Below are 23,491 nucleotides of genomic sequence, written 5' to 3'. Positions count from 1 at the left end.
AAATGTCTACTTAGGTCTTCTGCCCATTTTCAGATTGGGTTGTTTGTTTCTTTAATATTGCGCTGCATGAGCTGTTTATATATTTTGGAGATTGATCCTTTGTCTGTTGAATCATTTACAAATATTTTATCCCTTTCTGAGGGTTGTTATTTCGTCTTATTTATGGTTTCCTTTGCTGTGCAAAAGCTTTGAAGTTTCATATGGTGCCATTTGTTTATTTTTGTTTTTATTTCCATTACTCTAGGAGGTGGATGAAAAAAGATCTTGCTGTGATTTCTGTCAAAGAGTGTTCTTCCTATGTTTTCCTCTAAGAGTTTTATAGAGTCCGGTCTAACATGTAGGTCTCAAATCCATTTTGAGTATATTTTTGTGTATGGTGTTATGGAGTGTTCTAATTTCATTCTTTTACCTGTAGCTGTCCAGTTATCCCAGCAACACTTATTGAAGAGACTGTCTTTTCTCCATTGTATATCCTTGCCTCCTTTGTCGTAGATTACTTGACTATAGGTGCGTGGGTTTATCTCTGGGCTTTCTATCTTGTTCCATTGAACTATGTTTCTGTTTTTGTGCCAGTACCATATTGTCTTGATTACTGTAGCTTTGTAGTATAGTCTGAAGTCAGGGAGTCTGAATCCTCCCGCTCCGTTTTTTCCCCTCAAGACTGCTTTGGCTATTCAGGGTCTTTGGTGTCTCCATAGAAATTTTAAGATATTTTGTTCTAGTTCTGTAAAAAATGCCATTGGTAATTTGATAGGGATTGCATTGAATCTGTAAATTGCTTTGGGTAGTATAGTCATTTTCACAATATTGATTCTTCCAATACAAGAACATGGTATATATCTCCATCTCTTGGTATCATCTTTAATTTCTTTCATCAGTGTCTTATAGTTTTCTGTATACAGTTCTTTTGTCTCCCTAGGTAGGTTTATTCCTAGGTATTTTATTCTTTTTGTAGCAGTGATCCATGGGAGTGTTTCCTTAATTTCTCTTTCAGATTTTTCATCATTAGTGTATAGGAATGCAAGAGATTTCTGTGCATTTATTTTGTATCCTGCAACTTTACCAAATTCATTGATTAGCTCTAGTAGTTTTCTGGTGGCATCTTTACGATTCTCTGTGTATAGTATCATGTCACCTGCAAACAGCGACAGTTTTACTTCTTCTTTTCCAATTTGTATTCCTTTTATTTCTTTTTCTTCTCTGATTGCCGTGGCTAGGACTTCCAAAACTATGTTGAATACTAGTGGTGAGAGTGGACATCCTTGTCTCATTCCCAATCTTAGAGGAAATGCTTTCAGTTTTTCACCATTGAGAATGATGTTTGCTGTAGGTTTGTCATATATTGCCTTTATTATGTTGAGGTAGGTTCCCTCTATGCCCACTTTCTGGAGAGTTTTTATCATAAATGGGTGTTGAATTTTGTCAGAAGCTTTTTCTGCATCTATTGAGATGATCATATGGTTTTTCTTTCCTCAATTTGTTAATATGGTGTATCACATTGATTGATTTGCGTATACTGAAGAATCCTTTCATCCCTGGGATAAATCCCACTTGATCATGGTGTATGATCCTTTTAATGTGCTGTTGGATTCTGTTTGCTCGTATTTTGTTGAGGATTTTTCATCTGTATTCATCAGTGATATTTGTCTGTAATTTTCTTATTTGTAGTATCTTTGTCTGGTTTTGGTATCAGGGTGATGGTGGCCTCATAGAATGAGTTTGGGAGTGTTCCTTCCTCTGCAATTTTTTGGAAGAGTTTGAGAAGGATGGGTGTTAGCTCTTCTCTAAATGTTTGATAGAATTCACCTATGAAGCCATCTGGTCCTGGACTTCTGTTTGTTGAAAGATTTTTAATCACAGTTTCAATTTCATTACTTGTGATTGGTCTGTTCACATTTTCTGTTTTGTCCTGGTTCAGTCTTGGAAGGTTATACCTTTCTAAGAATTTGTGCATTTCTTCCAGGTTGTCCATTTTATTGTCATAGAGTTGCTTGTAGTAGTCTCTTAGGATGCTTTGTATTTCTGTGGTGTCTGTTGTAACTTCTCCATTTTCATTTCTAATTTTATTGATTTGAGTCCTCTCTTTTTCTTCATGAGTCTGGCTAATGGTTTGTTAATTTTGTTTATCTTCTCAAAGAACCAGCCTTCAGTTTTATTGATCTTTGCTATTGTTTTCTTTGTTTCTATTTCATTCATTTCTGCTCTGATCTTTATGATTTCTTTCCTTCTGCTAATTTTGGGTTTTGTTTCTTCTTCTTTCTCTAGTTCCTTTAGGTGTAAGGTTACATTTTTTATTTGAGATTTTTCTTGTTTCTTGAGGTAGGCTTGTATAGCTATAAACTTCCCTCTTAAGACTGCTTTTGCTGCATCCCATAGGTTTAGGATCGTCGTGTTTTCATTGTCATTTGTCTCTAGCTGTTTTTTGATTTCCCCTTTGATTTCTTCAGTAATCCCTTGGTTATTTAGTAACGTATTGTTTAGCCTCCATGTGTTTGTGTTTTTTACGTTTTTTTCCCCTGTAATTGATTTCTAATCTCATAGCATTGTGGTCAGAAAAGATGCTTGATATGATTTCAGTTTTCTTAAATTTACTGAGGCTTGATTTGTGACCCAAGATGGGATCTATCCTGGAGAATGTTCCATGCGCACTTGAGAAGAAGGTGTCATCTGCTATTTTTGGATGGAATGTCCTATAAATATCAATTAAATCTATATGGTCTGTTGTGTCATTTAAAGATTCTGTTTCCTTATTTATTTTCATTTTGGATGATCTGTCCATTGGTGTAAGTGAGATGTTAAAGTCACCCACTATTATTGTTTTACCGTCGATTTTCTCTTTTATAGCTGTTAGCAGTTGCCTTATGTATTGAGGTGCTCCTATGTTGGGTGCATATATATTTATAATTGTTATATCTTCTTCTTGGATTGATCCATTGATCATTATGTAGTGTCCTTCCTTGTCTCTTGTAACATTCTTTGTTTTAAAGTGTATTTTATCTGACATGAGTATTGCTACTCCAGCTTTCTTTTGATTTCCATTTGCATTGAATATCCTTTTCCATCCCCTCACTTTCAGTCTGTATGTGTCCGTAGGTCTGAAGTGGGTCTCTTGTAGACCGCATATATATGGGTCTTGTTTTTGTATCCGTTCAGCAAGCCTGTGTCTGTTGGTTGGAGCATTTAATCCATTCACATTTAAGGTAATTATCGATAGGTATGTTCCTATGACCATTTTCTTAATTGTTTTGGGTTTATTTTTGTAGGTCCTTTTCTTCCCTTGTGTTTCCCACTTAGAGAAGTTCCTTTAGCATTTGTTGTAGAGCTGGTTTGGTGGTGCTGAATTCTCTTAGCTTTTGCTTGTCTGTAAAGCTTTTGATTTCTCCATCAAATCTGAATGAGATCCTTGCCGGGTAGAGTAATGTTGGTTGTAGGTTCTTCCCTTTCATCACTTTAAGTATATCATGCCACTCCCTTCTGACTTGTAGAGTTTCTGCTGAGAAGTGTGCTATTAACCTTATGGGAGTTCCCTTGTATGTTATTTGTCGTTTTTCCCTTGCTGCTTTCAATAATTTTTCTTTGTCTTTAATTTTTGCCAGTTTGATTACTATGTGTCTCGGCGTGTTTCTCCTTGGGTTTATCCTGTATGGGACTCTCTGCACTTCCTGGACTTGGGTAGCTATTTCCTTTCCCATGTTAGGGAAGTTTTTGACTATAATCTCTTGAAATATTTTCTCTTGTCCTTTGTGTCTCTCTTCTCCTTCTGGGACCCCTATAATGCGAATGTTGTTGCGTTTAATGTTGTCCCTGAGGTCTCTTAGGCTGTCTTCATTTCTTTTCTTTCATTTTTCTTTACTCTGTTCCACAGCAGTGAATTCCACCATTCTGTCTTCCAGGTCACTTATCTGTTCTTCTGCCTCAGTTATTCTGCTATTGATTCCTTCTAGTGTAGTTTTCATTTCAGTTATTGTCTTGTTCATCTCTGTTTGTTTGTTCTTTAATTCTTGTAGATGTTTGTTAAACATTTCTTGCATCTTCTCGATCTTTGTCTCCATTCTTTTTCCAAGGTCCTGGATCATCTTCACTATCATTATTCTGAATTCTTTTTCTGGAAGGATGCCTATATACACTTCATTTAGTTGTTTTTCTGGGGTTTTATCTTGTTCCTTCATCTGGTACATAGCACCCTGCCTTTTCATCTTGTCTATCTTTCTGTGAATGTGGTTTTTGTTCCACAGGCTGCAGGATTGTAGTTCTTCTTTCTTCTGCTGTCTGCCCTCTGGTGGATGAGGCTATCTAAGAGGCTTTTGCATGTCTCCTGATGGGATGGACTGCTGGTGGGTAGAGCTGACTGTTGCTCTGGTGGGCAGAGCTCAGTAAAACTTTAATCCACTTGACTGTTGATCAGTGGGGCTGGGTTCCCTCCCTGTTCGTTGTTTGGCCCGAGGCAAGCCAACACTGGAGCCTACCTGGGCTCTTTGGTGGGGCTAATGACAGACTCTGGTAGGGCTCACGCCAAGGAGTACTTCCCAGAACTTCTGCTGTCTGTGTCCTTGTCCCCACGGTGAGCAGAGCCCCCCCACCCCCTTCCGCCTCTGCAGGGGACCCTCCAACACTAGCAGGTAGGTCTGGCTCAGTCTCCTATGGGGTCACTGCTCTTTCTCCTGGGTCCCAATGCACACACTACTTTGTGTGTGCCCTCCAAGAGTGGAGTCTCTGTTTCCCCCAGTCCTGTTGAAGTCCTGCAATCAATTCCCACTAGGCTTCAAAGTCTGATTCTCTAGGAATTCCTCCTCCTGTTGCCAGACCCCCAGCTTGGGAAGCCTGACGTTGGGCTCAGAACCTTCACTCCAGTGGGTGGACTTCTGTGGTATAAGTGTTCTCCTGTTTGTGAGTCACCCATCCAGCAGTTATGGGATTTGACTTTACTGTGATTGCGCCCCTCCTACCATCTCATTGTGGCTTCTCCTTTGTCTTTGGATGTGGGGTATCTTTTTTGGTGAGTTCCAGTGTCTTTCTGTCAATGATTGTCTAGCAGCTAGTTGTGATTCTGGTGTTCTCGCAAGAGGGAGTGAGAGCACGTCCTTCTAGGTCGCCATCTTGGTTCCTCCCTTTTCTGGGGTTTTATCTTGTTCCTTTTTAATCTTGTTTCATTTCATTTCAGTGAATTCCTTGTTGAATCAAACAGCGTGATTGATAGAAATGAATTTTAGTTTAAGGTTAAGAGTTTATTCAGACATAATAACACATGTAATCATAATACATTAATTAAATGATTAGATAAAACTGAGTGGAGAATTGGATACTTTCTGAATTGAGTAAAGCAGATTAGATGGTGTGAGCCTGTGTAGTATTTCCAAACCAGGAAACAGTAGTAGTCTTTGGGTATTAGCAGCCTTGCTCAGATTACCAGTGATCCTTGATGGTGTTTGAATTCTGAGAGTGGTAGCAACTTGTTGGTATGATTTGACCTCCTGTCACTGAATCTATTCTGAGAGATTAATAGATTAGTAATAGTAGTAGTACTAGACATTAACAAAGTCTGTCTTAATTTGAGACAGACTGTTTTTTTTAAACCTTATTTGCTAATCTTAGCATTTAGCGACTCTAACAAACAGGGTAGAATAATGTCATTCACCTGTCTTCTAAGGGAAACTGTGCTGAGTTGACTTCAGGTTATGGTACAAACACAGTTGTGTGTGTCAAAGGCCAGTGCTTTAAAATATCTTTATACAGTGATCTTTAATTTTAATGATATGCAAATGTAATTTTTACTTTACTGTGTACGACAGGTTTAAGTGAACCTGATCATAAGGCAAAGACTCAGATTTCTCAATTTCATAGGTGCCACCTTCTCCCCATCTCACTTTAATAGTTTGAAATGAAGTTTTAGAATAGTTTTAGTAAAAGACAACTTGTTTTTTTTTTTTTCTTTCAGATAAACTAAAGATTGTGCATCAACCACATAAATCAAAGGTATGTTTTGTATGTACAGTATCTGGCACACACATAGCAAGTAATCAATTTTGGTTGACTTAGTGAATAAATGAATGAACACATGTACTTCTAAAATATTTTCCATTATAATAGCATTTTTAATTTTGTAGCTACCCTTTCTATAGCCTTACTTTTCCATTAAAGGAAAAAAAAAAAGACCTCTAAGTCATATTCCTGTTAGTAGATCCTTTAAAAGAAAGTGTTAATTTAAAAAAAAAGCAACGTTATATATCAAGCAAATGTGTAACATAAAATAAGCATAAAACGTGGTAAAATTAATTCAGGTTACATATAAAGGAAGTCAAGTATTATCTGTCAGTCCAATTTCTTTGATTTTCTTAATTCTGTACCAGAAGAAGAGAGCCAAAAGCAGATGAAAATAACGTGTTTTTTTCTGATTTGACTCTTCCGGTGTATAAGAGAAGGCCCCGGACTGTGGCTCTTGGGAACAGACCTATTAGTTCCACAGAGGACATGGCCTTCCCCAAAAGAGGACTGATTAGTTATGTGTTTATAGTATATTTCCGTTTCTGTTTTCTTACCTTTTTAGAGCGATGTTTTTATGTTTGCTTCTCATACAGATAGACCAGAGTGATCTTTTTTCTTGAATCTCAGTGACCTTGTGTAGACTTCTCAGTAAAGTAATAACCTTCTCTATTATACAGACTACTCAAGGACAAGGGACTGTATCTTATTCTTCATATCTCCAATACCTAGCACAATGCCTCATTCGTAGGAGTGTTTCCATAACAATTTTTGAAGGAAGTATTTTATGAATTCATTTAATTTCATTCTCTTCTCTAGTCATAGATGCCCTCCATAAACTCAATCAGCTTTGAAATAAACATATAACAAAAGATCATAAAGAAGTTGGCCTGAGGGTACGTCTGTTGACTATGAATTAGTAACTCAAAAACATTTTTTTTCTGATGGCTTAAAACAACACACATTTATTCTCTTATAGTTCTGGAGGTCAGAAATCTGAAATCAGTTTCCCTGGGCTAAAATCAAGCTGGGTCTTTCCAGTAACTTTATTTTTTTTATACCGAGGATTATATATACAAATTTGACAGTATCCATTGTCAAACTATTTAAAATTTAGTGCTTGTGTGTGTCTGGGACTGTGGTGTGGGATCTGTACTTTGTATCGATGCTAGAATTGTATCTGTCCACAGACTCCATCCACTTTCTCTTCTCCAAGCCAGGACCCTTTACAACCTTGTCCCTAAAACGTGGAGAGTAGGAAGCTTGGTCTGATTGTAGAAGGGAAATATATAAAATGAAGTCAAAATGAAACAGTATGCTCTTTGAAAAGGTTGTCATTCTCCATTTAGTGTTGCATTTTTACATCATGGAGCTCATGTATCCTAAAAGGAATAATAAGTAAATTATTCCTTTATCCTTAATGAAGACCTAGTTCATAATATTCAAATAATCAGTATTATTACATTTTTAAAAAATCAAGAAATTTTCCTGCTATAGTTGGAAATATCTCAGAATTGTTTCTTATATTTAAAATATATGTTCCATCTTGGCATGTTAGAGTTGAAAAATTCGGGCCTATTTTTTAGTTGAACAATGTATTTACTTAAAGAAAGAGTCCCAGAACAAATTAAGTCACTTAGAATGTTTCTGGAATCTGGCTTTATAAACTTTCATCTAAACCATAATCATTCTAGTTAAGTGCAGACTATATACCCCAGAGATGGTTCTTCAAATTTCCACTTTAACTTTTGTAAGGAAGAAGTCAATATATTTTCACAGATACGGTTTTAAGACTTAAAAATTTTACCCACACGTCCTCATTTGTGCCTTTTCCAACTACCAGACATTTTTCTCATTTTTCCATGTGCATGCTACTCCTCATTTGCAGGGCCTATAAGCATCACTGGCTCAGACTGTCAGTTTTCCAACCCACCTGTAATTTTAATCTCCTTCCTTAGCCAAAGGGAGAGACTTCCAAATAACTCCTGTATCTTAATGAACTTGTGCACGAAAGGCATTTTCCCCATTTCCCAAATTTTCTAGGTCCAAAGACTTTCTTAATTACAATTACCAGGTATACACAGAAATTTCTTGCCATCACAATAAAAAGGTGACTGGATACCTTCCCACCAGAGCCTCCTGTTTGGATGATGAGCTCAGTGTTTATTGAATGAATCAATAGTTACAAATAATTACCATAATATGATTTATTTTTTATCAAGAAAATGTATTTGTGTGTCTGTATTTTGATTATAATCAGTAGGCTACTTGTAAAGTCATAATTCCTATCAAAAAGATTTGAAAGAGAAACCATAATTTCTATCTTATATTTTGTGAGTTTGGAAAGCAGATAGCTATCCTTGTTAAAAATATATGAAAGGAAGAAGTCCCACTCTGGAATAAACTCAGTAAGAAATATGCAAGATCTTTAAGAAGAAGACTTTAAAATGCCAGTGAGGGTATTCAGTTGTCCAGACTCATTGAGCTGAACTTCTCTTAAGATATATGCATTTTCTTTATGTGAAATTCTACCTCAATTTAACAAAAAAGTAAAGCATGTAAAGAGGGGTACAAGATGAGATTTAAGTGGAAATATTAGGATATTTGGATGGGAAGATGCAACAGCAAGAAGATGTCAGTTCTCTCATAGTTAATTTACAAACTTAATGCCATCAAAATAAAATTCTACAGTTGTGTGTATATATGTATTTGTATATATATGTATATATATTGTATATATATGTGTGTGTGTAGATGTGAGCTAAAGAAACTGATTATAAAACTAACATGCAAAAAATAAATAATGAAGAATAGTCAGAAAAAAGAGAAATGAAAGTGACTAACCCTGGCACATATTAAGACTTTTTATAAAACTATACTAATTAAAATGGTGTGGTATTGTCACATGAACTGTTAGTTCAATGGCACAGAATTAGAAGCCCCAAAATAGACCTTATTATATATAGGAATTTAATATATATTAAATATTGCATTTCAAATTTATGGAGAAAATATGGAGGATTCAGTAAATGTTATTGGAAGAACTAGGTAGACATCTAGAAAACAGTTAAATTGAATCCATATCCTTTTCTTTATGCCAAAATAAGTACTCATTGGGTTAATGACATAAATCAAAGATGAAACCCACAGGTGAGGGTAGAAATGAAATAGATTAACATGAGTGAATAATTTGTTCAGGCCACGTGATGGGTACAGGAGGGTTAATTGTACTATTCTGTATACGTTGTATGTTTGAAATCTCTATGATTAAAAGTTTAAAAGATGAAATTAATTAAAATATTTGAAGTAAACATGGAATTTTAAAAGTAATCTTAGACTGAAGGTCCAAATATGATAGGAAAATAAAAGATTGATACATTTTACTTTATTCATTAATTTATTCAACAGACACTCAGCACCTTCTTTTTAAAAAAAGACACTATAAGAAAAATGAAGGAACAACTGAAAAACTAAGAGAAAATTTTCTAACTTATATTACAGAAAAGGCCTAATTTTACAATTCCATTTAAAAAATTATCCTACAAGTTTCTCAAAAAATAGAAAATATTCAAATCTTTACTTAAAATAAATACAAATTAAGACTATACTTAATTTATATCTGCTGGATTGGCAGAGATCAAAAGATTTTGATAATACATTGTGTTGGTGAGGGTGTGGGAAACAGGGACTCTCAGTGATGGGTAGCATTGGTATAAATGGGTACTGCTTCTTTGGAGAGTAATTTGGCGGTATCTGTCAAAATAAAAATTGCCCTTACTCTCTGACTTAACAGTTCTACTTCTAGGAATTTATCTTACAGATAAAACTTATGCAAAATAATATATGTGCAAGGATATTTGTTGCAGGATTGTGTATGGTAGGAAGACATAGGAAACAACCTGAATGTCCATCAATAGGGACAGAGAGGGAGAGTTAATACTTTAATTGGAATATGCTGCAACCTTGATAAATTATGAGGCAGCTCTTACACTGATTTTGAATGACTTTAAGATATTTTAAGATAAAAAAGTAAGGTGTTAGAACACAGCATATAATATGCCATTATTTGTGTGAAAAAGTTTACATGCACATCTCCACCTCCACCTGCATGTACACATACAGGGACAGTCTCTGGAAGGATACATAAGAATTAGTACAAATTCTCTGGAGAAGAACTAGTTGGATGGGGTTGGGAGGAGACTACTTCTCACTCTGTCCCTATGTACTTGGAGAATTTTGTACTGTGAGTACGTATTACCTATTCTAAAATGATTTCTTTAGACTCCGCGCTCCCAATGCAGGAGGCCTGGGTTCAATCCCTGGTCAGGGAACTAGATCCCACATGCTGCAAAACTAAAGACCCCGCAGCCTGCAACGAAGATCCCGCGTGCAGCATGGAGCGTCCTGTGTGCTGCAACTAAGACCTGGTGCATATTTCTTAAATAAATATTAATTATTTATTTATTCAATAAATAAATATCTATTAAATAGATATTTATTTATTTAATAAATAAATATTTATTAAATAGATATTTATTTATTTAATAGATATTTATTTATTTAATAAATAAATATTTATTAAATAGATATTTATTTATTTAATAAATAAATATTAAATCAATTAACTAATGATGTCTTTAGTGAAGTTCTTTTTCCCCCTTTGAATCTGTGTGTTTTGGAGTTGAAGCCCCTGTGCTCTCTAGTGAGTGAAGCTTTGGAGCATGGCTTCTGGGTCAGCTCTTTTGGCTGCTGAGAGGTCTTATTGTTGAGCCTCCCTCTCAGCCATATTCTAGGAAGAGAATCCGTCACTAAACAGCTGCGTTCTGCTTGACAGGTGGTACTGTGTGCCCAACTAGTGCTCACTACTAGGTGCCGTTTACGGGCAGATAGCAATCCTCCTGTATTTATGATGTTTAACTGAATTTGTGAATAGCATCGGAGAGCAATCTCATCTACCCCCACCCCAAATCACACGAGAAGTGTTAGTTAACATGACATGGGACCAAGTGTTTGTCAGCAAGGTGTTTAGATATGTGGACTTTCAGCAGAGGCAAGTTTGCTTCTCTCAGAAGTCAGACTGTTTTTGTTTTTGCAAATACAGAAATATAGATCAATGGAACAGGATAGAAAGCCCAGAGATAAATCCACGCACCTATGGTCAACTAATCTATGACAAAGGAGGCAAGGATATACAATGGAGAAAAGACAGCCGCCTCTTCAATAAGTGGTGCTGGGGAAACTGGACAATTACATGTAAAAGAATGAAATTAGAACACTCCCCAACACCATACACAAAAATAAACTCAAAATGGATTCAAGACCTAAATGTAAGACTGGACACTATAAAACTCTTAGAGGAAAAGATGGGAAGAACACTCTTTGACAGAAATCACAGCAAGATCTTTTTTCATCCACCTCCTAGAGTAATGGAAATAAAAACAAAAATAAACAAATGGGACCAAATGAAACTTCAAAGCTTTTGCAATGCAAACTACAAACAAGACGAAAAGACAACCCTCAGAATGGAAGAAAATATTTGCAAACGAATCAACAGACAAAGGATTAATCTCCAAAATATATAAACAGCTCATGCAGCTCAATATTAAAAAAAACAAACAACCCAATCAAATAATGGGCAGAAGACCTAAGTAGACATTTCTCTGAAGAAGACATACAGATGGGCAAGAGGCACATGAAAAGCTGCTCAGCATCACTAATTATTAGAGAAATGCAAGTCAAAACTACAATGAGGTATCACCTCACACCAGTCAGAATGGCCATCATCAAAAAATCTACAAACAACAAATGCTGGAGAGGGTGTGGAGAAAAGGGAACCCTCTTGCACTGTTGGTAGGAATGTAAATTCCTACTGTTCTCCACTATGGAGAACAGTATGGACGTTCCTTAAAAAATGAAAAATAGAATTACCATATGACCCAGCAATCCCACTACTGGACATATACCCTGAGAAAATCATAATTCAAAAAGACACATGCACCCCAATATTCATTGCAGCACTATTTACAGTAGCCAAGTCATGGAAACAACCTAAATGCCCATCAACAGACGAATGGATAAAGAAGTTGTGGTACATGTATACAATGGAATATTACTCAGCCATAAAAAGGAATGAAATTGAGTCATTTGTAGAGACGTGGATGAATCTAGAGACTGTCATACAGAGTGAAGTAAGTCAGAAAGAGAAAAACAAATATCACGTATTAACGCATACATGTGGAACCTAGAAAAATGGTACAGATGAACCAGTTTGCAGGGCAGAAGTTGAGGCACAGATGTAGAGAACAAACGTATGGACACCAAGCGGGGAAAGCCACGGGGGACGGTGGTGGTGTGATGAATTGGGAGATTGGGATTGACATGTATATACTGATGTGTATAAAATGGATGACTAATAAGAGCCTGCTGTATAAAAAACTAAATAAAATTCAAAAACAAAAAAAAAGACTGGCCAAAGCTGGAACCTCAGCCCCCTGGCTGACTAGCCATATACTCTGGGCCTATATCTTAACCTCTCTGATTCCTCCTGGATTATTGTGAGGATGTGATGATGATGATGATAACAAAACAGTGACAGCTAACAGTACTCCCTGTGTGGCTGACACTGTCCTGAGGGTTTTATATGCTTCATCTCTTTTCATCCTCTCCACAGGGTAGTAAGAAGATGCATCCCTCCCCCTACTTTTTTTGTTTTTTAACAGATGATCACAATAAGAGCACCTCTAAGAGAGGTTTGTTTGTTGAGACCTCTGAGAGGTGGTTGTTGAGACCACGCAGCTGGATATTGGTGGAACCTGAGTTTTAACCCATCTCCAGCTCCAAAGCTCTGTGTTCTAGCACTGTCTCCCCAGTGCTTTATGGAGTGTGTGCATTTAGCAGGTACTCGCTGTGTATCTGTTCACTTCTCTCCCTACAATGATGGGAGCAGAATGTAAATTATTGCTGTGACCCAAAGTACCAATTCAGTTGTCTTTGAGGAATCTTACCAAGTATGAAACACATATAAGTACAGGTAAAATGCAGATTTTCTTTCTTTCTAGACGAATGAACTTGTGTTGAGTTTGGAAGATGATGACAGCCTCCTGTTAAAAGAAGACAGCACCCTGAAAGCAGCTGGAATCGGTGAGAAGGAGTGTGCGTGCCATGTAGAGTTGGAGGGGGCCCTGGCTTTCCTGGCCTGTATGGTGATACCTGGCTGATTATATTTGGATAACTTAATGCAATGTAAATGGTACCCTTGGTGCTCTTTACACTACCGTATAATTATTCAGAGGAAAAGGACAAGAATGATGTAGATTCAGATCATTTGACCCAGGGAAGTAGATATCTGCTCTCCAAACATTCAGAATGCAAATAGTTCTTTCCAGAAGGTATGCTCAGAATTCTGCGGAGGGTTATTGTAAGTGATTGACAGGTTATTACTCACTTAATAACCTACTTACTCATATCAGCATCATTTGAGCAGATAGTTTAAGAGAATAGGGCCTGGTAGAACTCATGTGGAATAATGAAGTGAGATGTTGTTTGTGTAACATGCAGCGTAGTTTCTGTTAGTCATCCGGATCACTCGGGGCCGACCAAGTCATGGAATTTCAAATAGGAGCCTAGTGTGTACAGTTGAAAAATTGCCTGATTTAGCCTTTCAACTTGGAATATGCATGTAGTTTTAAAGAAGTGCTGTGTGACATGTTTTATGACCATTAGATGTCACTATAATTCTACTTATGTGTACACTTACAAATGATGTGGCAGTTGGATGGAGTTTGTGAGCGAGATGTGAGCAGTTGAAGGCATTATGCCTCTGACATGCCTTTGTGGTCAGTGACTCTAATGAAACAGCACAAATCATACTTACTTTCTAATTTTTTTATATGCACAGGTTAAGGATCACTCTAAAGTTCATGAAGTCCATGTTAGGAAGCCTTACATTTTTTTGACAGGTGTTTTATTGAGTTATTTTAGTCACATCTGTCAGGAATTCATTTTTAAATGACACATGTGGCTAAAGTGGGTTCCTGACATATCTTCCAATTTAAATATGATTTTAAATACCATGTTGTATAACGTCAGACTTGTTCACTGTGTTTAAGTCTACACTATTGGCTAGATTCAGTGTCTTTCCTTATTGTGAATACATGAGATTGATTGCTGTTATTTGGAAAAACAATTTTCAATTCGGCATTTATTTCTTCAATTGCTATTATATTATTATAGCAGGTGGCACTTAACAACTGCTTGTTGTTAAGCATAAAACTATAATTAGTATAATAGACTGGTATTGATATAGGAATTGACAGATAGCTCCATGGAAAATCCAAAAACCAACTAAAAGAAATTTCACAGTATAACAAAATTTTGACATCTCAGATAAGTGTGGGAAAGAATGAATTAGCCAGAAAACGTTGGGCCCATTGCCAAAACATTTGGGAAAATCAAATTTAAATTCTTAGTCTTCATTCCAAAATAAATTCTCTATAGGTTAAATGTGATAATGTAAAAAAATTTTCTTAAATGTAAGTCAGTAGTTTCATAATCTTGGGGAGAAGGGCATGCCCTTAGAAAGGGCATGCCTTTGAAGCCAGAAGCCATAAAGCCGGGAGAAATGATAGATTTGACCACGTAGAGTTAAACGAGAAGCAATAAACTGTGAAAAAATATTTGCAGCATATATGACAAAGAAAAAGTTATTAGCCTGACTTTATAAAGAGGTCTTATAATTAGTATAAAAAGGAGAAATAAATTCTACTGATAGAAGAAATAGCTAACATAAAAAATAGTACAGCCTTATTAGAAGTGAGAGAAATGCACATGAAAATAGATACTATTTTATGTAGTTTTCTACTCTAGTGGTTAAGAATTAGAGGCTGGAGTCAGAGTGCTTGGATTCACAGCTTGACTCTGCCACTTAATGTCTGGGTGACCTTCAACAAGCAGTGATTATAAGACTAGCAGACGTGAAGAACAGTGGTAGTATCTGAGGGAGTGTAAGGAAATGAATGTTCTCTCGTACTATTGTTCGGAAGCTGTATTACCTCTAACTTTCTGTAGGTCAGTTTGACGAATAAGACTTTCTCAAACTTAATTTTCTGTCATATCTATTACCAAGCCAACAGAAGTGCTTCTTCAACTCTGTGACTCCCCCCAGGTTGTGATATGCCTTCTGAGGTGTTATCTCTCACCTTCTCTGTTTGGGATTCATTGATGTAGAGCTTTGTTTATTGAATGGAAATAGACTATATTGTGTGATACCATTATTATTTTAAAATGTATGTGTTTACATGTCTGTATATGGAGAAAAGATCATATGCTAAAATTATAGAAATGGTTTCTCTGGGTGGTGGCATTGCCAGCAATTAATCTTTTCCCCTTTATTCTCCACATTATTTAATTGTTCTTGCATTGATAATTTAAACTTTTTTCTACTATTTACATGTATTACTTGTAAAGTGAGGACCGAATTTTAAGGAATAAACTCCTAAATTTGGAGAAAATTGGTTTGAATGAAGGCTCCACATTTTGCTTGCTTTGTGACCTAGAAGCCATTTAGCCTCTTCGAACTTCTACTTTGATTTCTGTAAAACAAAACGGAAATAATTAAACCTATTTCAGAGGGTTTTCATGGGTTGAGTAAAAGAATGTATATGAAAGCATCTAGAGCAATGCATGTAAAGGCCCCCTTAGTTTATTTGGAAGCCATCTTGGAGAAAGCAATTGGCAAATGTTTTGAATTTGTTAAAACATCAAGTTGTTGGTTTAATTGTTACTAATTTCAAACTTAAGTAACGAACCACCTATAACGGTGTGAATCAAATCCCTCTTTTTGTCATTCTTGTTTTAAGGCCATAGATCTTAGATCAGCATCAGATCCTTTTTGTGGGTTCTCCACTGGTTTCAGGGTGGTACTTCAAACTGCTCTCCTGCCATGGCAAGCCTGCAGCCCTGCCTGAGGGTGACTTTGGTCCCTGTGGGGAGTGATCCCCTCTCCTGCATGTTCCCCTTTGTTGCCTAGAGCAGTGCAAAAAATTCTAAGTGCAAGTAGATGGTAAAAGTGATACTTGAAGTGTGTGATTTTTCTAGGGAATTTTCCCTCCCCTGGTGCCATGCCTGGTTAGGGTTTTAAGAGGTTTAAGAGAAAAATTCTAAGTCATCACTCTCTCCCTTTTTACCACTTGATCTTTCTGTAGAGCTGTCACTCTGCTATCATAGCCAATTGCCATGGGAATAATGCCAATGTAACAAATGTATCATTAGGACTTTTCTGTAAAAACCATGAAAGGAAAAGAAAGACTGTGAGGGGGGAAATTAGGGGAACAAGCTGGTTTGAAGATTTCTTTTCTCACCGAGAAATTCTCTGGCCTTTTATCTACATTGCAGATCCCAATTGTATATTCTGCCTACGCTTGACGTCAGGGGAGGTTTTTGCTTGTGGATTTAGTTCTAAAATACATAAATAAAAAGATTTGCTTTGTGGAAGGAAGAAGAAGGCCTTACCTAGAATTGTTATTTATAATTTAAAGATTTTCATCTTGTTATTAACAATTGTGGTTTTATGGACTAATTCCCCTAAGTAATAAATTTACGTGTTAAATATTTTTGGGGTTATATTTTATCTCTTTCATTTCGCTACATTCTACTGCTGCTATCTTTTGAATCTTCTCTGGTTTAGGAAAGAAACTTGGGTAGGGTAACTCTTCTAAAGTCAGTTATGTTTCATTGGAAATATTTTAAAACAAGATACAGGCGGCCAAACCATAAGTGCTCATCTGTGGGAAGAGTTCGCATCAAGCCAGATCTTGTAATAATTCCTAAACTCCCTTGTGGTTTGTTTTCATCTTATGTGTCACTCCTGTTGTCTGCCCACAACCAGAACCCAGTCTTTGTGCCTAGCACCTCTGGGTGATCTTGGATAAGCAGCTCATATTATAGGATTCCTTGGCTCCCACTTCTTTATCAGGATCATATTTGATTTGTGTTTCCTGAAGGTTTGGGTCCCTTTCGCATTCTCTTTTCGGTAGTAATATCTTGGGGCATACGTGCTTTTCTCCTTTGACAGCGCGTTAAACTGGCTGTTCACGTTAACATCATAACAGCGGTGGTCTTGTACTCGATTAAGTAGGTGGTGGGACCAGGGAATTTGAGATCCCAGAGCAAGAGGGTCAGAAGGAACCTCCCAGACATGTTTCTTCCCTTTTTGCCCTCCCCTCGTTGTTGTGGAAATCACAGTGTCCAGTCTATCAAAGGTCAGATTCATTTTACTATTTGTTTTCTTCAAACTAGTTTGAAATCTTCTCTGCCAGCTTGAAAACAGACGCTCAAGCAGCTACGAAATAAAAGACACAGTGGTTTGGAACTATCTGTTGGACTGTTGACCTCCTTTGGTGAAAAGCTAAAAACATAACTCAGCAGAGAGCATGGTTTTGAATGATTTGTAGATTAGGATTTTGTGAAACTTGCAAGGACGGGGTATAGTCCTGGACCAGGGGAGAGGGTGAAACTTTGTCCTTTTGGTCTCAAATTGCTGCAGAAATCACACCTGGCCCTTCGTGGTTTTTTTGTTTCTGGTTTTGTTTTTGCCAATAATCTGCAGTTATTTTCACATTACAGCCCACCCGATGATAGTCTGCCCCGATCATTAATTATCTGTACTGCAGTCAGGATGCACGTCTCAGTCTCCTTCCTCAGATGACAGTTGCTGTGCTGCGCCCAGCTTTGGTACTGACTAGTACAAGCCTAGGGATTTGGAAACTATACACTAAATCCTTGTTGGTAGGCGAGTTTATTGAAATAAGTTAGTGGAGGAGTTTAAGTACATTGCACTTAATTTTTCTTGAGATTTTACATTTAAAATTGTTTTTCTTGTATTTAAAAAAATTGAAGTCATTATTTTACTGTTCAAGGTGTATATATGTGTATTTTATAATGGAAACTTTATAAAATTCTTAATTTCATATCCAACATGCGATGTCCTAGCTTGCATTCATTTTATTAAACTTGAAAGTCAGTATTAAAATGAACCACAAATGTATTTGGAGAGTTCTTACTTGATTTCATTTGATAGTAAGACAAAGGGATGAGCTGGAGTGTATTTATTGGATTTGAGAATGCACATTCATTTCAGATTCACATGCCAAAGCACTGTGCACCTGAGTGCACTGCCGCCTGCAGCACATTTAATTTAAAATCAGGTGCCCTAGGGGACTGGCATGTGGTAGACTTCCCGAGGGTTCTTCTGGAGCCATTTTAAATAGAATTTGGGAAGCAGGAATTTAAGGGATAATGGTGGAAAGGGTGGTATGTAGAGGTCTTGAAAATCGTTCGTTATTTGTTTTCATTTTAATTGGCAAGTCAGTTTGCAGTCTAAATACGTGAAATCATTCAAACATTTTCAACAGAGTTCTATAGATATTAAAAAAACATTATATTCTACTTCTGTTTGAGGACCACATTACTAAAGTTTAAAATCCATTTTATGTCTTTCTTTTGAATGTTCAGAGCAACTAACTCTTAATTTGTGTGTTATTCTCCAATTTAAGGGTGAAAATTTTTCATCAGCCTGGACCATTTGAGTTTTTAACCCATTTGTCAATCTAGTTTTCCTGAAAAAAATTCATTCATCTGCAAATAAAATCTTTACCTAGATGATCTCATTTTGAGTCTGTATTATATGTATTATGTAGATAATGGATTGATCTGTAAGTTAATTAGAACGAAGAGAACCTGTGTGTCAAAACAAAAATGCTTTGTCAGTTCTTTCGTTTTATCCGCTTAATTCTAAACCTGTTATTGGTGTCCTGAAGAGCCATACGATATATTAGTTTCTCAGAAGGGGTACAGAGATAAATGTCAACTGCAGTAAGTAAAATTGTAATTACAGTTAGTGTGTATTGAGCAAAGTGCTGTGTGGGCAAAGCACGATGTAAAGTTCTGTATGTAAATAGCACATCGTGGATGAAACCTTGCATTGTGATTATTAAGAACAGGGGGCTTTTGCTCATTCTCCATTAGGAGGAGGATATTAGAATCACTTGCAAATTATGTAGTGTACCTTTGGGCTTGCTTCTCTTCAAAAAAGGAAACCCCAGGAGCTTTTTATATGAAGGATAGATCTCAAAGTATCTTCTCTTTGAATGTTGAACTTTTTGAAGCCCCTTGATTCCAAGTGTAGAGCTCTTAGCCGTTCGTTTAAATGCTATTTTCTTGTAAAATTTCACTGTACCTTAACTTACTGTTTGCCCAGGGTGCATTTGTTTACAGCCCCTCTCATTGATTCCCAGCTTCTTTCTTCTGTGTCTCCCCATCCCCTACACCCTCCACGCACATCCAGGCTTATTGTGACAAAAGCTTGTAATCTGATTTTTATCAAGATTAATCTTCATCTAATCTTGAAGATACGGTAGGACTGGAATGAGGATCTGAGACTATGGGTGATTTTATTTTCCTCTTTCAGTATTTCTATATTTTCTGTAAAGAGCACGGTAATTTAGGTTTGAGAAACATTAAATTTGGTATTCTTAAAAGCAGCAAAAAGCATTTTTAAAGAAATGTCATGCTAAGTTCTTTAATTTCGTTCTTCTGTGATAAATTCTAATGAGATGAGAGCTGTAAACTAGGAGACCAGTGGTAATCCTTGGCATCCTTCCTTATTATCCTATTTATTTGGCTTGAAGAGTTTCACTTGTCAGTTTTAGGAGGATATGTTAATTGTGTGATCAGTATTCCTTACAAATAATCTTGTCTGTTTTCTTGTCAAGATTCTGAAGGCCCTTTTGCTCTTTCTGTAAAAGCTAAGCAGACTGTATTAACTTCTGGTTTAATTTAAAAAACAAATGTGGAACTTGTTGGTGTGACGCCTTAAAGAATCGCATGTTTAATAATTGGAAGGCTTTCCATCAGGTTTGTCTCCAGTCTGAATTAATAATGTTGCTGACTTATTGTTTCAGAAGACAGAGTCCTTGACCTGTTAAGTTGAAAGAATTGTGACTGCTCTGAACCTTTGTGGGTCCTTTAGCTGTGCCATATCCCCTGTGAATAATTAGAGGTATTTGAAGGTATTGCGGTAGAAGCCAATTTGTGTCTTTCACTTTGCATATTGTTGAAGCCTCATGAATTAGTCATAAGCAGGCAAAAAATTAACTTCTTCAGACACATATTTTGATGGGTCATGAGGGAGAATGTAAAGTGATCTGTAAAATATTCTACTGATCCTCTAAGTATTAAATTATTATACCTACAGGCCAATTTCAGAGAGGGGAAAAAAAAAAGTGTTTTCCTCCTTCTTCAGTAAGAAAAAATAAAGGCTTATTATTTCTAGGACTGTTAAGAGGACTATAAATGAGCAATTTTATGATTTCCTGAAAACCAGATTCATGTGTTAATTCTTGTTTTTAATGTTTTTGGTTATTTTTCTTTTTAATCAGTTGAATTCTAGAGTCTTATAACTACAACTTATACTTCTTGTTGATTTTGTGAAATGTGAAATCAAACAAGTAACTCATCTTTCTAACTTTAGGCAACTAAAGCACTGAATCAAAGAAATGGATTTCCATACTTGTTTAAAATCTAGTTTTACATTCAATTTTTTTTCCATTTTCTATTTTTCTTTTTTTTCAGCCAATGAAACTGAAATTGCATTCTTCTGTGAAGACGACTATAAGAACTACAAAGCTAATCCCCTTTCATCCTGGTGAAAACTTCACAGGACTTCCTTTTTGCATACTTGTATTAAGCTCTTTATTCCACTGTGAGTTTTTTAAATTGACAAATAAACTTAAAAAAATTAATCCCAAGCTCTGCCATTTGAGGTAAAATCTGCTGTGTGTTCTCTCTTCTGCAGGTCTCATTTTTTTCTTTCTTGTTGTAAAATAATATATTTATTTATGGGGAAAACGTGATTTTTTTTTAAGTGAAAGAAATAGTGATTCAAAAATCACCATGGAGTGTTGGTTCTTTAGTTATAATTTGTTTTTCTGAAATTAGAGGTCATTTTGGTGACTTGCATGTTGGATTCTTTAAAAAGATTATAAGACTTAAAGGTCATTCTGTTTATTTTGTGTTTTCTCCATAGTTTCTAATTAGACCCCTGTTACTATCTTTGGCTAGCAGGGATTGTAAGAGTCTCTTATGACCATGAATGCCATCTTTTCACTTACCATGTTACACACCACCACACATGAAATTGAATTGGGTATATTTTAGGGAGGTTTTCTGATGTTAGAGGGCTTTTCTTTCTTTTTGTATTAAGCCCACACAAATAACATTGCTGAAATGTTTTTTTCTGAGCTGTGTTTCCTGACTTCAGGAGCAAACTATAATAGAATCAAACTCATTTATTTGGAGAGAGAAGATAGCAGGATGATTGCACTTCTGGAAGAAAATTGTTCATTGAGAACAAGTCTAAGTCATGGATGATACATTCTTTCAAAATAACATAATACTTTAATGATGGACTACCAGCACCCGAAGAGTAGTGAATTCAAGGGGGCCTTTCAGCCAGCATGCATCTAATCGGAACTCTGAGAGAGGTTAGTTGGCTCTAGAATTATTCCATGAAGCTTAAAACTGCTAGAAGGGCAAATTGGTTTCATTGTGGTATAGGCTAATTTAAGAAAGCCTATTCTGCTTAAAAAATCAAACTTGAAAGTCTGGTTAACATAACCAGAAGATGCGTTGCTTTGTTTAAAGACAAAGCACTTGGAGTAGAGGAAGGTAAGGGCAGAAGGTCTGTTGAGCTAGGCCTTATAAGCTATGCTGAGGAGTTGGAAATTTTATCTAGTAGGTAGTTGGGAGCCAGTGAAAAGATTTAAACAGATAAATTACATGATTAGATTTGTATTTTAGAACGTAAGCTTTGGCAGCAATGTCCAGATGGCAGAAAGACTAGAGGACAGTTGTCGTAGACCAGAGGAAGATTGGAAGGACTCCCCTAGGACTTGACAGAAGCGGGGAATGTAGAAGAGGAGACCTTGTTGACATAGTGCTAACATTTGGTCATGCATTAGATGGCAGGCATTGTGTTAGGTACATACATGTGTTATTTAATTTTTACCACAACTCTCTAGTCTTGATAGTATCTTATCTATCTATGGCTGAGGAAATTGGGGCCCAGGGAGGTATGGTAACTTACCCAAGGCAATGCAGTAATTTGCAGTGGGAGTGGATCGAGGTCTTTCTTAAATTCCCCACCTTGCCCATTTCATCCTGTGGCCTCCCAGGAGAGGTATGACGTAGGATCTTTGGGACTAGGTGAATGGCTGGTGTGGAAGGTGTAGGAGGAGGAGTGGAGACTTCAATGATTCTTCCTGGAGTGAGTGACTGGATTGATGGTGACACCATCAACCCAAATAGGGAATTTAGTAGGTAGAAGAACAGGTTAAAGCATACTCCATTTGATTATTTTGCAAACATTCAATTTACACACACTTTGTTTCTTTTTTAAGAAAAATTAAGCATACCTTTACCTGTATGTTTTCTTTTTAACAGATAATGCAAAAATATGTACATATGTCTAATCCTTTGTTTTGGCGTGTATTTATTTTCCTTATTAGAAAGTTACATATAGGCTTTTTTCACTTGTAAACACAGATGTAAAAATCAGAAACTAAAATACATTACGACTAAAAAGGGCTTTTAACCAAGAGTGAAAGATTGGTTCAAAACATAGAAAACTTATCAATGTACATAATTCTCAAAATATATAAAGAAGGGCTTCCCTGGTGGCGCAGTGGTTGAGAGTCCGCCTGCTGATGCAGGGGACATGGGTTCGTGCCCCGGTCCGGGAAGATCCCACATGCCACAGAGCAGCTGGGCTCGTGAGCCATGGCCGCTGAGCCTGCGTGTCCGGAGTCTGTATATATATATATATATATATACATATATATATATATATATATATAAAGAAGAAAGAAATTGTGCTATCTCAGTGTTGCCCCCAAAAAGCATCTGATGATGGGCAACCCCATGCGTGAATAGAAATAGAATAGAACAGAATCCCCTTAACCTGTTGAAGGTTACCCACAGAAAACCTACTAATGGAGAAGTGCTTAAGCAAACCTATTAGATGAATAGGACAGGGAGGACACTATTACCAGTACTATTCATAATTGTTCTGCCTTTTATTGTAGCCAGTGCAATAAGAAAAGAAAAGTAGTGAGACCCACAGACATTGGAAAGGAGACTACACATTCATTTGCAGACAATGTGATTGCAAGAGAATCAACTGACAAGTTATAAGAACTAATAAGAGACTTTATGAGTGCCTGATCATGAACTTAAATTGTGCATAAAAGCTATAAAATGTTAACTAGAGTATATAAAAGATGTAAAAAGAGAGATACTACATGTTTATAGATGGCAGCTTTGATGTAGTAAAGATGTCGATTTATACCTAATCTGTACTTCAGTGCAACCTCAATCAAAATCCCAGGATTTATATTGGGATTTGACAAACTGATTTTAAGGTTCATTTGGAAAAGCAAATGTATAAGAATAGCCAAGA

General features: G+C 36.4%; 1 protein-coding gene across 7 annotated transcripts in view; it reads left to right on the top strand.

The window, feature by feature from the left end:
- C7H2orf76 (chromosome 7 C2orf76 homolog) overlaps positions 1-20,792 on the top strand; it is an 86,452-nt gene extending 65,660 nt beyond the window's left edge. For all 7 annotated transcript variants that reach the window (XM_030840323.3, XM_070046019.1, XM_060302539.1 and 4 more), the window contains 3 exons: positions 5,936-5,973; positions 13,038-13,119; positions 20,608-20,792. In XM_030840323.3, the coding sequence (XP_030696183.1) occupies positions 5,936-5,973; positions 13,038-13,119; positions 20,608-20,684 (197 nt within the window). In that variant the 3' untranslated portion in view covers positions 20,685-20,792. The remainder of the gene's footprint in view (positions 1-5,935; positions 5,974-13,037; positions 13,120-20,607) is intronic.
- Positions 20,793-23,491: the final 2,699 nt, after the last annotated feature.

The sequence above is a fragment of the Globicephala melas genome, chromosome 7 (genome assembly GCF_963455315.2).
Source record: "Globicephala melas chromosome 7, mGloMel1.2, whole genome shotgun sequence".
NCBI classification, from domain to species: domain Eukaryota; kingdom Metazoa; phylum Chordata; class Mammalia; order Artiodactyla; family Delphinidae; genus Globicephala; species Globicephala melas.
The sequence above is the reverse complement of the archived record's forward strand: the minus strand, read 5'-3'. Positions and strand labels throughout refer to the sequence as shown.